We start from the raw sequence: 14807 nt of genomic DNA, 5'->3' as shown, positions 1-14807 counted from the left end.
TGGTCCAAATCACTATATCAGGGTTCCAAGGAAACTCCTTGAATGCGGGTTAGAGGCCTCTATATAATAAAACGAAGTGGATTAGGTCAAATCCAAGGTGCCTAAATAATCCGAGAAAGGAGCCTTATCTACTGAGCTATGGCATCAAGTCATACAAATCCTGTACATTTACAAGAAATGAAGTCTTGGTGGTCCAGTAACATCTAGCCAAACGAAAGAAGTCACCATTAGAGCCTAGTCTCTAAGTCTATACAGTAACTATATGTAGCCCCAAGTTAGATGGCCGAAGTATCAAGAATAAGTATCAGTCCTATTGATGAAGACAAAACTCATAAGCTTGAGAAATCTTGATTCAAGAAGAAATATCAGTCCATCAAGACATCCTATATTCACATCTTTGTGAAAGTAGTGAGCTGGAAATAGTTATTCTAGCATAAGGAAAGAATATAGGCCGACTTGGGAAAGGCTTCAGAAGACTCGAAATCAAGAACACAAAAGGATTTATAGTGTTAGTAGAAGTATGGAATCCTAACTTGAAGTTGGAAGATTGTGTCATCTAAGAAGAAGGCTTGGTAACAACTTCTTTGTGATCATCAAGGACGAAGGTGTGAAAATTCTATCACTGCAACAACTGATTTATTTTACCTACTTATTTTCCAATAAGTTATTTATGAAAACCCTTCAGTAAACATTAAAATAAATTCTGCTGCAGACATCACACCATAATACAGAAACAAATACATGCACAAGAATCAAACACATCAACACAGATATTTTGGACAATTGTCCCTGGAAAAACCCAATGCGGGAAAACCGGTGCAGTAGAGGAGGATTTTATTAATCAGCTATTCTTGAGTACAACTGGGTGCCAAACTGGCTTACCCAACAGAGATAAATTCTCCAACACCCTCCCCTAGACTCAGCGTCAGACTTGCTGGCCTCTACGCAGCTCCCAGACCCTCTGCGTCAGCTCCTACCTCTCTGCGTCAGCACTGGGCCTCTCTGTGTCACCCACGCAGGCCCTCCAGTGACTGCGTAGTCTTGCTGCCTCTGCATCTGCCTCTCTAATCTCTGCGCTGATCTTTTGGTGCTGTTCCTGCCTCTCTGTTCCGTACTTGCTACCTCTTGCTGCAATCCAGACCACTAGTTCGAATTTCTTAGCAAACCCCGCTCCAGAAATCGAACTGACTGGTCTCCCTCAGTGTGTTCTCCAACTAACCCTCAAGCCTCTTCTTATACTTTTCTTGTTGGTCCTTCAACGGTCGAGATTACATCTCTAATCAACGGCTAAGATTAGATTTGGCTTGATCCATGTCTTTTGGAACCGTCTAACCCAGTTTTATATTAATATCCATTAATATTTTATTTTTCTTAAGTTTAGACGTAGGAACTCCATTAAAAATATTCATTATTTTAATATCTCCCAAACCGGGTAGAATCTGCTCAAACCATTTCTGGGTCTTGGAGATCTCATGTGCTTTAGCCTCTCCACCAAATTTCATGGCTAGAGCACATCCGATGCTACCCCAAATCAACACTCCCTCTTAGCGAGGACTGTGCTCTAATAATACTCCACACTGAGCATCACTCTGATTATACGACATCGTTACCTGTGCTGATGCTAGGCCTCCCCGCCCAACATCCTCTGCACTACTGCATCTTGTACTGCTGCCTATGGCCCTGCCATTGCTGCATCCGTATGGCAACTCCCTCTGAATCCGTGTTGCTACTGGTCCTCTCTCCCAACACTGCATCTGCACTGCAACCCCCTCTGCATTCGTGCTATTGCTGGTCCTTCTTCCCAACACTGCATTTGCACTGCAACCTCTTCTCATCATGCTGCATCGTGCTACTGCTCACTGTTACTGCACTGCAACATCATACCCATTTCTGCTACTAAAATGGATTCTTTATCATCCCCATCTTCTCCCTGAAATAATCAAACTTTGTTCTTCGAAGGGCCTTGGTAAGGATGTTTGCCACCTGTTCTCCTGTAGGAGTGTAGCTCAACTGTACAGCTCCTTGTTGGACACACTCTCTGACAAAGTGACATTGAATATCAATATGCTTTGACCGATCGTGGAATACTGGATTCTCAGAGAGCTTGATGCAACTCTGATTATCACACATGATCCTGGTCGCCTCCATCTTTCTTCTTAATAAGTTCACAAGCAGTTTTCTAAGCCATATGGCCTCGCACGAAGCTGTGCTTGTAGCCATATATTCTGCCTCAGCTGCGCTCAGAGCTACGGCTTTCTTTTTCCTACTGCACCAGGAGGTCATTCCCAATCCAATGTTGAAACAGTACCCAAAGGTACTTTTCCGATCCATTGAACTTCCAGACCAATTTGCATCAGTAAATCCACTCAATCTGATATCCTTACTCCTGGTGTAGAAGAGTCCATAATCGACTATTCTCTGTATATATCTGAGAACATGTTTGGCTGCTGTCCAGTGCGCCCTCTCCGGTTCCACCATGAACTGACTGAGGGTGTTAACAACATAACAAATGTCTGGCCTAGTATTGACTAGATACATCAGGGACCCTATGAGCTGCCTGTATAAGGTGGGATCAACATCCTTGTCTTCTGATGCATCAATTTTCTTCCAGTTGGTGATCATTGGAGTAGTCATGGGTCTACAATCCTGCATCCTGAATCTCTTTAGAATTTCTGTAGCATATCTCCCTTGTCCAAAGAAGATCTCCCCCTTTTGCTGCCAAACTTCCAACCCTAGGAAATAATGCATCTGTCCCAAACCCTTCATGTCAAATTCTGTGGCTAGATTCTTCTTGCAGTCCCCAATGAGCCTAGATGATCCTGTCAGGAAGAGATCATCCACATATAATACTAGGATTAGAGGCTCATTCTCTACAACCAGATAGTAGAGATTTGGATCTATGTCACTCTTGACAAATCCCATCTGACAAATCCCATCTTCTTGAAGTAGCCATCAACTCGACCATACCATGATCTAGGTGCCTGTTTAAGCCCATACAAGGCTTTCTTCAATCTGCATACATGAGACTTCTTCTCATGTGTCTCAAAGCCTCTGGCTGTTCAATGTATACCTCCTCTTCTATCACCCTGTTCAAGAATGCCGTTTTGACATCCATCTGATGAATCTCCCATCCCATCTGTGCTGCAAGAGATATCACAGTTCTAATAGATGTATACGTGGCTACTGGGGCGAAGGTCTCTTCGTAGTCAATTCCTTCCTTCTGAGCATACCCCTTAGCCACAATCCTGGCTTTGTATTTTTCCACACTGCCGTCTACAGCGTATTTAATCTTGTAGATCCATCTCGAACCTACCACCGATCTGTCTTGAGGCCTTGACACTATGTCCCAGACATCGTTCACCATTATGGAATTGTATTCCTCTACCATCGCATCCAACCAAACCTGATGTTGAGCAGCCTCCTGAAAATTGGCATGCTCCCCATCATGAGCTACTAATGGTTGATATATATCTGGCTGTTTTCACTCCCTTTTATTGTTTCTTGGTGCATCGATGAAATCCTATACATATCGCAGAATCTGACGAAGTTCCTTGCTCGTTCTTCCTCTGGTAGCAGGTGCTTCTGTTAGCTCCTCCTCCTCCTATGATTCTTCTTGATCCGAGGAGGAATTCTTTACTTCCGTTGGTTGAAGTGGTTTGACCAACAACTCATCTTTTGACTGCTCCTCGGAAGGCATTTCTCGAGATTTTCTGAAGGCCCTATCCTCCATGAACTTCACATCTTGTCAAACTACTACCTTCCTGCTCCCTGGAAGATAGATTCTGTATGCCTTAGCGTTCTCACTATATCCCACTAGATATCCTTTCTCTGCAGTTTGATCCAGCTTCTTCCTCTTTTACTTGGGTATGCGGCAATATGCTAAGCTCCCAAATATCCTGAAATGACTGACTTCAGGTGTCTTCCCTGTGAAGACTTTCTATGGAGTAATCTTGCCCAATGCCCGATGAGGAGTTCTATTCTGAACATAGACTATCGTGTTGCATGCTTCTGCCCACAGGAATTTTGGCATATCGTGATCATACATCATGGCCCTAGTGACTTTCATGATAGTCCTGTTCTTTCTTTCTGCTACTCCATTCTGCTCTGGATTGTAAGGAGTTGTCCACTCTCTTCTGATGCCCTCCTTAGCGCAAAAATCAGTGAAGTCCTTATCGACATACTCTCCACCATTATCTGAGTGCAAAAATTTTATTTTCTTCCTTGTTAGGTTCTCCACCAGAGCCTTGAACTCTTTGAATCGACATAAAACCTCGTCCTTGGTTTTCAGAAAATAAATCCAAGTTTTCCTTGAGTGGTCATCAATGAAGGTGACGAAGTACTCGACACCACTAAGAGCTTTAGTGGACATAGGTCCGTAGATATCTGAGTGTATCAATCCTAGTACACTCTTGGCCTTGTTTTTACTTCTAGGAAATGCCGCTTTGGCATACTTTCCTAGAGCACATCCTCTGCATACATCATCTCGTTCTGTACTAAGATCCGGAACTCTTGTTACAGTTTTCCTGAGAATTCTTAGAGCCCCATGGTGCAAATGTCCCATTCTTCTGTGCCATAGTTCGTTCAAATCCTTGTCTCCATGACTGCCTATCAGTGCCATTGGTGATTCTAGTTGTAATCTGTACAACCTGTTACTTCTGATCCCGATCTGCACTTTCTTTTTCCAGCTTGGGTGTTTGACGTATACTTTCTCCTTGATGAAGAAAACGTCATAGCCCTTGCCTTGAAGTTGCGATATGGAAAGTAAGTTCATCCCCAGTCTTGGTACATGCAGCACGTTGGTAGCACGAAACCACTCTCCTATTTCTATTTGAAAATCTATGGTACCCTTCCCTACTAGAGTACACTTTGCCTTATTCCCCATGGTGATCTGGAAATTCATCCTTTCCTCCTTATAACTTGAGAAACATTCCCGGATTCCCATCATATGCCAGGAGGCTCCACTGTCTATATACCATACCTCTAATGATGCAAAGCTTGTCACACAAGCAACTTCTTCTTCCGATCTGGAAGCCAACATAGAGAAATCAAAATTACTATCTCTTGTGCAATTATCTGAAAATATGTGCGAGTCTCCTGACATAGATGACTCTGCATCATGGTCTCGACCCATAATTGATTCCTGTCTCTGATTACCTGCTCTGATACCATGTGAAAATTCTATCACTGCAACAAATGATTTATTTTATCTACCTATTTTCCAATAAGTTATTTACGAAAACCCTTCAGTAAACATTAAAATAAATTCTACTGTAGACATCACACCATAATATAGAAACAAATACATGCACAAGAATCAAACACATCAACACAGATATTTTGGACAATTGTCCCCGGAAAAACCCAATGCGGGAAAACCGGTGCAGCAGAGGAGGATTTTATTAATCAGCTATTCTTGAGTACAAATGGGTGCTAAACTGGCTTACCCAACAGAGTTAAATTCTCCAGCACCCTCCCCCAGACTCAATGTCAGAATTGCTGGCCTCGGCACAGGTCCCAGACCCTCTTCGTCAGCTCCTGCCTCTCTGCTTCAGCACTGGGCCTCTCTGTGTCACCCACGTAGACCCTCCAGTGACTGCGCAGTCCTGCTGCCTTTGCCTCTGCCTCTCTAAACTCTGCGTTGATCTTCTGGTGCTGTTTGTGCCTCTCTATTCCGTACTCGCCACCTCTTGCTGCAATCTAGACGACTAGTTCGAATTGCTCAGCAAACCCCGCTCTAGCAAACGAACTGACTGGTCTCCCTCAGTGTGTCCTCCAACTGACTGGTCTCCCTCAATGTGTTCTCCAACTGACCCTCAAGCTTCTTCTTATACTTTTCCTGTTGGTCCTTCAACGACCGAGATTACATCTCTAATCAACGACTAAGATTAGATTTGGCTTGATCCATGTCTTTTGGAACCTTCTAACCCAATTTTATATTAATACCCATTAATATTTTATTTTTCCTAAGTTTAGACTTAGGAACTCCATTAAAAATATTAATTATTTTAATATCTCCTAAACTAGGTAGAATCCACCCAAACCATTTCTGGGTCTTGGAGATCTCATGTGCTTTAGCCTCTCCACCAAATTTCATGGCTAGAGCACATCCGATGCTACCCCAAATCAACAGAAGGAACATAATAAAGGAAGTAAATGAAACGCATGACCTGACATAGCAGATCTTTGAAAGGTTCAAATGTCAAGGACTTGTTCTATTAAGTCTTAAGGGATTTTATCCCTTGTAATTCCCTCAGTAACATCTAGATCGATGCAAGATCAAGATGTTCTTTATTTATTTTATTATATTATTGATGATTTCATCTATATATCTAGCTCTATTTCTGCTACTTATAATCCTTTCTTCTGTGTTTTCCTAGAAGAAGTTTTACAAGTATATTCTACAAAAGAAAGGATTATGCCTAGATTTAGAGGGAGCCTCCAAAAGAAGATTTGAGTCTTGAAAGAAGATTTGTTAAGGGAGTTCTTCAAGGTTTGTAGAAGGAACAACTCAAGGTATGTTTAAGGTTATAAGATTTGTAGCGGGTCTCCACATATAAGAAGGTACGATCATTTTTGTCTTTAAATTTTCTTTATGACTTCCTCATCCCTAGGGTTTTTCTATAGAATCATAAAGATTCTTATGTTGTTAGGTTGTTTGATTTCTAGATTAAATCAACCCTTGTAGTACTATCTTTTGCTATTTGCTTTCTTTGGTAAAACCCTAGCTTTTTTAGGGTTTGACGATTATATCTAGGGTTTATAACAAAACCCTTGTAGAAGTTGATAAAAGATCCTAGGGCATGAATAATGAAACCCTAGGTGTAAATGCTTCTGACATGGTTGAAACCCTAACATGGTTTAGTGTTGGATATCTAAGGTGTATTATTAAAGTTTTGATGATAATATCTAAGGTTTGTGACAAAACCCTAAGGTTATTGTAAGAATCTAGGGCATGAAAGTGAAACCCTAGCTAATTGCTTCCACTATGATTGTGATCCTAACTAGGTTTAGGTTTTGAATATCTAAAGTTTAATTTCTTATTCAAAGTTTTGATAACCCTAGATGCTCTCCTTGTGCTAACATGATAACCCTGGATTGATAAAGTTAATTTCATGCTCTCATACATATATATTTGTGTGCTTGGTTGTACTTGTTAATGAGATTTGCAAGTACATAGTTTTCAAGAGATTATAAAGAGGTATGCCTATCTCATACTTGATGATGATGTTGAGCATGATGGAAAGAGGGAGTTGTAAGAATCCTAATGACATTGAAGTTTACATTGGTGATTGAAAGATGACCTTGTTGCCATATGAAGATAAAAGGAATGATGCTTTGGAAGGTCGAAGTTCTCCGATGATATGATGAAGCAAAAGAAAGAGCCTGTGTAGCTGGAAGAATAAAGTTGTTGATGATGGACTTATCCCTAGTTGAGAGGGAGCTTGGATAAAGGAAAATGTATATCCTCCATAGTTGAAAAGAAGGACATGATGTATAGTAAAGACTATGAAGAAAAAATAAGATTGGAGAATGGCTAAAGCACTGTTGATGGTTACTCTTGTTTGATGAAGCTGTGAATAAAGACTCGAATGTTTTGAGAAGTGCTTGTATTTTGCACATTTTTATAATGTTAGGGGGCCTTAGGCTAATAATTCAACTTCTAAGGTCTCATTATAAATAGAACTCACTTTCATTTGTGATAGATGATCATCACACTTGGATTGGTTCTCTTGTAAAAGAACTCACACTTTTTCTTTGGAGCTATTGGAAACTCTTTTGATGCATTTTGATGTGCGAAGATGATTTGCTTTTCTTCTTGAATAATCGATATATTGCATGTCTCTTTGTAAGTGCTTAATGTTGATGAAGTTTTTCTTTTAGAGTTGTTTAATGCATAGAATTGCTGCTCTAGAATATGCGATTTTGTGCCCTAATTGTTGAAGACTAAATTTGGAAAGCGTTTCTAGTTGGGTATTGCATATGTTATCCAATGCAAGGCATGTAATGAATGTTCCTAGTGAATGGATGTCTTTGAATTCTTCATGAAACTCCATTATATCTTGAAGAGGGTAAATGTTTGAAATTGGTACCTAGGGCATCAATTTCGAGCTTCCTTAGAAGACGTTTTATCTTATCTTAAGCATCCTAAGACTCCATTGCCCAAGAGACTAGGCACTAGTCCAAGGATTTTGGTGATCAAACTCCTCTTTCTCCATATTTTCTCCTAAATTTCGGTCCTATAAAGGTAGGGCAGAAATCTAGGGTTTGCAGTGAAATTTTAAGGAGGTGATTTTTTGGGAATCCGAGGGTCCAAACATCAAGCTCCAGGTCTAGGCTACCTATGCTCCAAGTTTGGTGGACATCCGCCCGAGTTTCATCCATAAAATCTCTTGCCCAGGGTGCTATTCCATGAGGGAAAACCTAAGTCTTTCTCTCTCACCTTGGGGACATCTTTGAGGATTGTATGAGCTTCGTATTCATTGGAATAAATCATAAGAAGGCCTTTCTTCTCTCGGGCCTTGACCTTGTGAACACCTATTACCATCAAGAAACCTCAAAACCCTTGGTCTTGTGCCTTCTTTTCTAGGGTTCTTCTTAAAAAGCGGTTTGCTTCTTTGAAGCCTTGTACCTTTATTTATCCTCTCTTTGAATGAGCTCTAACTCCATCACATTGAACCTTCAATCCTAGAATATTTATTATAGGTGATCACAATCATATCAGGACTCCTTCCATCGATGAAAGTCCATAAATAGCACGGGACCTTGGCTGTGGTGAATCGTGACAGTGGGCCATTGTCCCATTGTTATCACTTATTTTAGCTCTTTGACCCATATGCTTTCCTTGCTTAGGGCCTGCTAGCTTGTGTGGTAACAGGGTTAACTAATGCACACCAACCACATTTCAAATTATGATGAAGTTAATCTTTGAGCCTTATTTGAGAAACATTATTTTGGCCTTCTTTGATGATATTTCTCATTTATAGGAAGAATATGGAGGATTGTTTGTGTCATTTGAAGGTTGTATTAGAACACCCATGGTTTAACTCTTTATTTACAAAAGAATCAAAGTGTGAGTTTGAAAAGAGTGAACTTGTGTGCTTGGGACACATCATATGTAGGGATGGAGTTAGTGTTGACCAAACTAATATTTAGGGTTATTATTGATTGGTCTATTCTCGTGAATGTGACACAGTTGGGATGGTTAATGTGCTATGCAACATTTATAGGAAATCAATTAACATATTTGTAGGCCTCATGGCATCCTCATTAATATTACAAAAGACTAGTTCAAATGGACAAAGACAATAGAGAATGATTTTCAACATTAAAGAAGATGATGGCTTCCATCCTTGTATTCACACTCCCAGATTTCTCCAAGAAATTGTCATTAAGGGGGGATAGGCTTTAATGCATCCTTCTACTTTTTTCACATTGTACATCCTTCAATCCTATCCCATGTTTTTTTCATAAGATAGGATGTTAGGATATTTCAATACTAGTAGTTAGTTAAGGTTAACTTGGTCTAATGTAATAATTGGTTAAAGCATGCTTTTAGTGTGTTTGGTTAGTGTGCTTTTGTACTTCATTAATTTGACAGTCACAATCATGTCCTACGCATGAGTGATCTGATGGTGCAAACATCTTCATGACACTTGATCCATGACTTAATGCACAGTTGGTCTATGATCTCTATTTAGAGAGTATGGAGGGTCATTTTTCAATCATTGGCTATGAGAAATGTTCATATAATCCATTTTTTTGCATCAATCAATTGCCTCAAGTGGCCAAGTTGGCTAGGGCCATGGGCCGTTTTAGCCATGTAAGCATTGGTATACAAATCTTTGATTTATATGTGTGAGCATGTGACTTAGGGTGTTCTACCTATATAGATATACCATGTTTTTCGAATAATGATGCATGAATCATTACCTAAACTATTAGCCAAAGGGCTATATAGACCACAAAAGAATGACTTGCATCTTATATGGTGCCCAACAAAATGCAAGTTACCATTCTTTGTCCTTTGAAAAAACTTCCTTGTTTTGCTAGTCTAATTGGTCCTTTGTTTGATAGTTACAAGATGCAAATTACTGTCTACCCTTTTAAAACAAAATCACTATTACAACACTTTAATTGGTCGTTTGGTGTTGATTTGGGGTAGCATTGGATGTGCTCTAGCCACAAAAATTGGTGGAGAGGTTAAGGCACATGAGATCTCCAATACCCAGAAAGGGTTTGGACAAATTCTAAACAGTTTGGGAGATATTAAAATAATTAATATTTATAATGGAGTCCCTAAGTCTAAACTTAGGGAAAATAAAATATTAATGTGAGTTAATATAAAACTGTGTTAGAATGGTCCAAAAGTCATGGATCAAGCCAGATCTAATCTTAGCCGTTGATTAGGGACTTAATCTCGACCGTTGATTTGTCAACGAGAAAAGTATAAGAGGAGGCTTGAGGGTCACTTGGAGAACACACCAAGAGATCAGGGTTTCGACTTTCTGGGGCTGGATTTGCTGATAAAGTTGAGAGAGTGATCAGAGTTGTAGCTGAGGGGCAGTGAATACAAAAGCAGAGAGGCAGAGAGACAGTACCAAGAGGATCAGCGCAGAAGCTGGGAGAGAGGGACGCAGAGCCAACTAGGGCTCACGCAGAGGCAGCCAGGAGCTGCGCACTGCCTCAAAGAGTCAGCGTGGGTGACGTAGTGCCTCTAGAGGTTGACGCAGTGGTTATTGGGCTGACGCAGGGCCAGAGAGAGGCTGGCGCAGTCCCTAGAGGCTGGCGCTAGGGTTTCGTGGGGCAGATTGGAGCTGTGGAGCTGCCAGAGTGTTTATTTGGGGTTTCAGCTGGAACCAATGTTGCACGAAGTGGGGACGTTTTTTGGAAGCGGGGACGCCGAAGCGTCATTTTCCAAAAATCTAGGAAGCGAAGCATCTGCTATATATATATATATATTTATATTTTTTTGCATTTATACTCAAAACAAACATCCCAAATACCAAATTAGTTGTAGAAGACATGAAAACATGCATATTTTTGCATAAATCAAGAGAGATTTAACATCCATTGTACATTAATGATTAATTATTCAAGCATCAACCATTTAGATGCATCAACCATCTAGAATCTAGATTCTTCTCCTCTTGTCTAGCCTTTGCCTCTACCTTGATTGTCTAGGGATATTAGTCAACATTGCCCAATTTTGATCAAACTACCTAATTCAAGACTTAAAATATGGTAGAAAAAGCTTAACATGCTTGATCGATGATTTTGACTTGATTGAAAGGTAATTTTTTTGCTAAGGGCGTGCCGTGTGACAAAGGAGTTCAACAATTAACACCACCAACACTAGGGTACATATAGGGCTTGGTGCTCTTGATTAAATGCTAATCGCATACCTTCATACTTGACATAATCTAATGAAATGCCACAATCCCATTGATCCTGAATTCCTGAAAACTGTTAAGTCTGCTGAATTTTGAATAGGATATGAAATTCTATTTTCTCCATATGAAGTCCAATGAGGTTGGAACCACTCTCAAACATCCTGAGTCATTTCATGGTAATGTTAAAAATTTAAGTAAAAGTGACATTCTCCTTTATTACTTTAAGAATTTAACATTACCATGAGGGAGCATCTGCTATATTTATATTTTTTTTTCCTTCATTCCTCACCTTAATCCAAGGTGGACCCACCTCCAACAAGCAAACTCACCTAAAATAAAAAAAAAAAAACGATTTTCTAAACGCTTTTCCGGAATCGTACGGAAGCGTACGCTTTGCCCTCCGAAGCGCCACGCTTCGTACTGTCGAAGCGCCGTACAAAGCACGCTTTGGAGCCACGCTTCAAAAAATTCCAGGAAGTGGCAAAATCAGGCGGAAGCGCGCTTCCGCCGAAGCTTCCTAGACTCTTCCGCACGGGATGCGCTTTCGGGCTTGGAACCGGGGGGGGGGGGGGGGCGCTTCGTGCAACATTGGCTGTAACATTTGCTTCCGAGTAGAGAGGTACTACTGCCGAGATTTTTCTCTGTTGGGTGAGCCGGATTTGGCACCCAGATTGTATTCTGAAACGACTTAATAAATCAGACCTCAGATAGCTACATTGGTTTTCCCGCATTGGGTTTTTCCGGGGACATTAGTCCAAAAACAACGGTGTCACTTGTGTGCTTGTTTCTATTTCCTTCAGTTGATGATCTGTAATGTGTTGAGCATGTATTTGTATTTATTTCCAGTATTTACATGGTAAATAACTTGTTAATTAACAAAACAAGTAGGTAGGAATAAATCAGTAAAGTGCATGAAGGGTTTCAACGTGTCAGAGTTAGAAATTCCAACATTTGGTTGACAGTTTAGGTAGTGCTCCAAGCTCCATGGGAGCTGTACTCAATATTCTTGAAGTAGTGGCCTACTTGTTTTTCCTTTTGGTTGCCAGAAACATGACATTTTAAAATTTGCAAATGCTATTTTTAGGAAGAATCCATTTCTACTTAATGTTGTCAAAGTTTTAAGTTGTTTATTGCTTCAAGCCTTTTCAATATGCTTGCTTCTTCACAGGAAAATTGTATTTTTGATCATAGCTTCTTAGAATACTGTGGAACCCATCGTTTGAAACAGTATATTGTTTCTCGTACATACTTCAAAGATGCTTATTTTTATTCTATTCGTGTTCTCTTTAAAGTATTTAGGCATTTGTATCATAACTTAAAGTTGTTCCCCAATTTATAAGTCCTACCTGGTTAACCTCATCTTGATTTTAAGTAATATCTGAAAATCCAAGCACAACGATAATCTAAACCTTTCAATTTTTATTTAATTCTTGTTTCCAATGAAATATAGTCCCTTACCTGTCTGTGCAATAAGTATTCCATGTGAAGATACTGGTACCTTGCCACCCCCTTGTGAATTCCTCCCTTCTTTCTCGGTTTTCTAGATTGAGGACAATAGTTACCGCCAGCCAAAATACTGGCTGGTAACCCCAATGGAGTAAATGGGACTTGATCCCAAGACCTCCATGAACTTTCATACAAGTGTAACTATCAATTGAGCTAACTTTTTGGCTCTTTTAGAATCTATTTATGGATGATTTAGTTTCTTATTCTGGAGGAAAGGATGCACATTTTTGGTTAGCTTTCTTTGTTCCAGAGAGGTTATTTCAACCCACTTTGTCACCCATGTATACAATAATACACGGGGTCATTTGCATTTTGAATGGGGAACAAAGTGAATTTATCACTTAAAGTTACATTATTTTCTCAAAGCTCTTCTATAAATGATTGCATATCTTTTTGCTCCAATAGACAGAACTTACATTCCCCAATAGTGTTACACTTTATTTTGGATACTTCGTTTATTTTTGGCAGAAATGTTTAGGTCAAAGATGCCTGACAGATACCATTATTGCTTGATCATGTATGGACTTCTCAGTTGTTTGCATGTAGACTGTTCATAGATCCTTTCTTTCTTGTTTCTTGTACATTTTATGAAAAATCTATCTGAAGTATTTGTGTCACAGGTTACGGCTGTCACAATAAAAATTGTTGAAAAGCCATGGGAGCGAGTCTGGATTGATGGTATACCCCATGAACATGGTGAGTTTTGACTAGTTAACTATTCTAGACATTGTGTCTAGATGTTGGGTTTTTGATGGGATGTTGTGTATATGCTGTTATTTCAAAATAAGCTATTTTTATTGTCCCTTTGTCTACTCGTCCACATATCATCATAACCACATGTGAAAGGGCACAACCATCCCAAAATCAATTCACTGTCAATATATGACAATCAGAATACCTTTATTTGTCCACTTCAATAAAAACGGGGTATTTCTCTACTTCAAACAAAGTGTAACTGTTCAAATAATGTAGCCAATGATTGGCTGGAGATGTATTAACATCCTAATTTGAGTGTGGGCAGCAAGCTTGGTTTTTGTATTAAATGCTTTCAATATCTTTTATTATTTTTAAAAAATCACAATATTGGCAAGCATTCAACTACAAAAAAGGTGAGCCACTAAAGCAGTCCTCTACTTGCACAAGCAAGGAAAAACACAGGTGAATTGCAAGAAAGTTTGGTCGAGGATGAAATAATGAAACTATATAAATCCCTGTAAATAACAATCTAAGAAAAACACTGACAATTTTAATGTCCCTTTACAAAAACTCAGGCATACATGCAAGGGAGCAATATGAGCCTGGACATCAAAGCCAGTGAACCGTTCCCCACATTCTACTGAAAAGGTGTGCATGTACAGACACATCCGCAGTGGCAAAAGGAATAATATCACCCAATACTGATGACTGTACCCTGCTATAGGGCCCATGAGGGGCCACAACAAGGTAGTTGCAGCATGGAGATGGTGACTCAGGTGAGCAACCTGCAACTCAACCTCAACATTCTTCTAGTGTCTTGTGAGGCAACAGAAATGCAACCAGGAAGAACCTTCCTTCACTAAGCCATCACCAGAAGCATCAAACCTTAACAACAATGTCTCACATATGGCTTCAAAGGACTCCAATATAAGCATGGTATATAGGGTTGAAAGTAATAGCATGAGTGCAAAAACCAAGTCAAGGGCCTGCAAGACAAAACCAAATGGGCCACATCTGAAGAATTTAAATATCATACCCAAAAATATGTGAAGTAAGAGCCCAACAAGCAACCGGTAACTAGCACATAAATGGTAGAGTGAAGCCGTAGCGAACAAGGGTGACAAAGCTGTTAGAATTCCCGGTTGCTTCTAACTGTTCTTCCTTATGAGGAGTTGAGCAGCTGAGATTGCAGTGCAGAGAGAGGGTACACTTGTG

At 39.9% G+C, this 14807-nt stretch overlaps 1 protein-coding gene across 1 annotated transcript in view; it reads left to right on the top strand.

Moving 5' to 3' along the window:
* The window catches only part of LOC149219001 (uricase / urate oxidase / nodulin 35), a 253195-nt gene that overhangs the window by 119980 nt on the left and 118408 nt on the right, over positions 1–14807 (top strand). Inside the window, exon 3 of the mRNA XM_089384215.1 lies at positions 13517–13592. Within this exon, the coding sequence (XP_089240341.1) occupies positions 13517–13592 (76 nt within the window). The remainder of the gene's footprint in view (positions 1–13516; positions 13593–14807) is intronic.

The sequence above is a fragment of the Pinus tabuliformis genome, chromosome Q, assembly GCF_031772625.1.
Source record: "Pinus tabuliformis cultivar Carrire ecotype Pingquan chromosome Q, CPIR1, whole genome shotgun sequence".
Taxonomy (NCBI): Eukaryota; Viridiplantae; Streptophyta; class Pinopsida; order Pinales; family Pinaceae; genus Pinus; species Pinus tabuliformis.
Note: the sequence above shows the minus strand (reverse complement) of the source record. Positions and strands in the feature narration are given on the sequence as shown.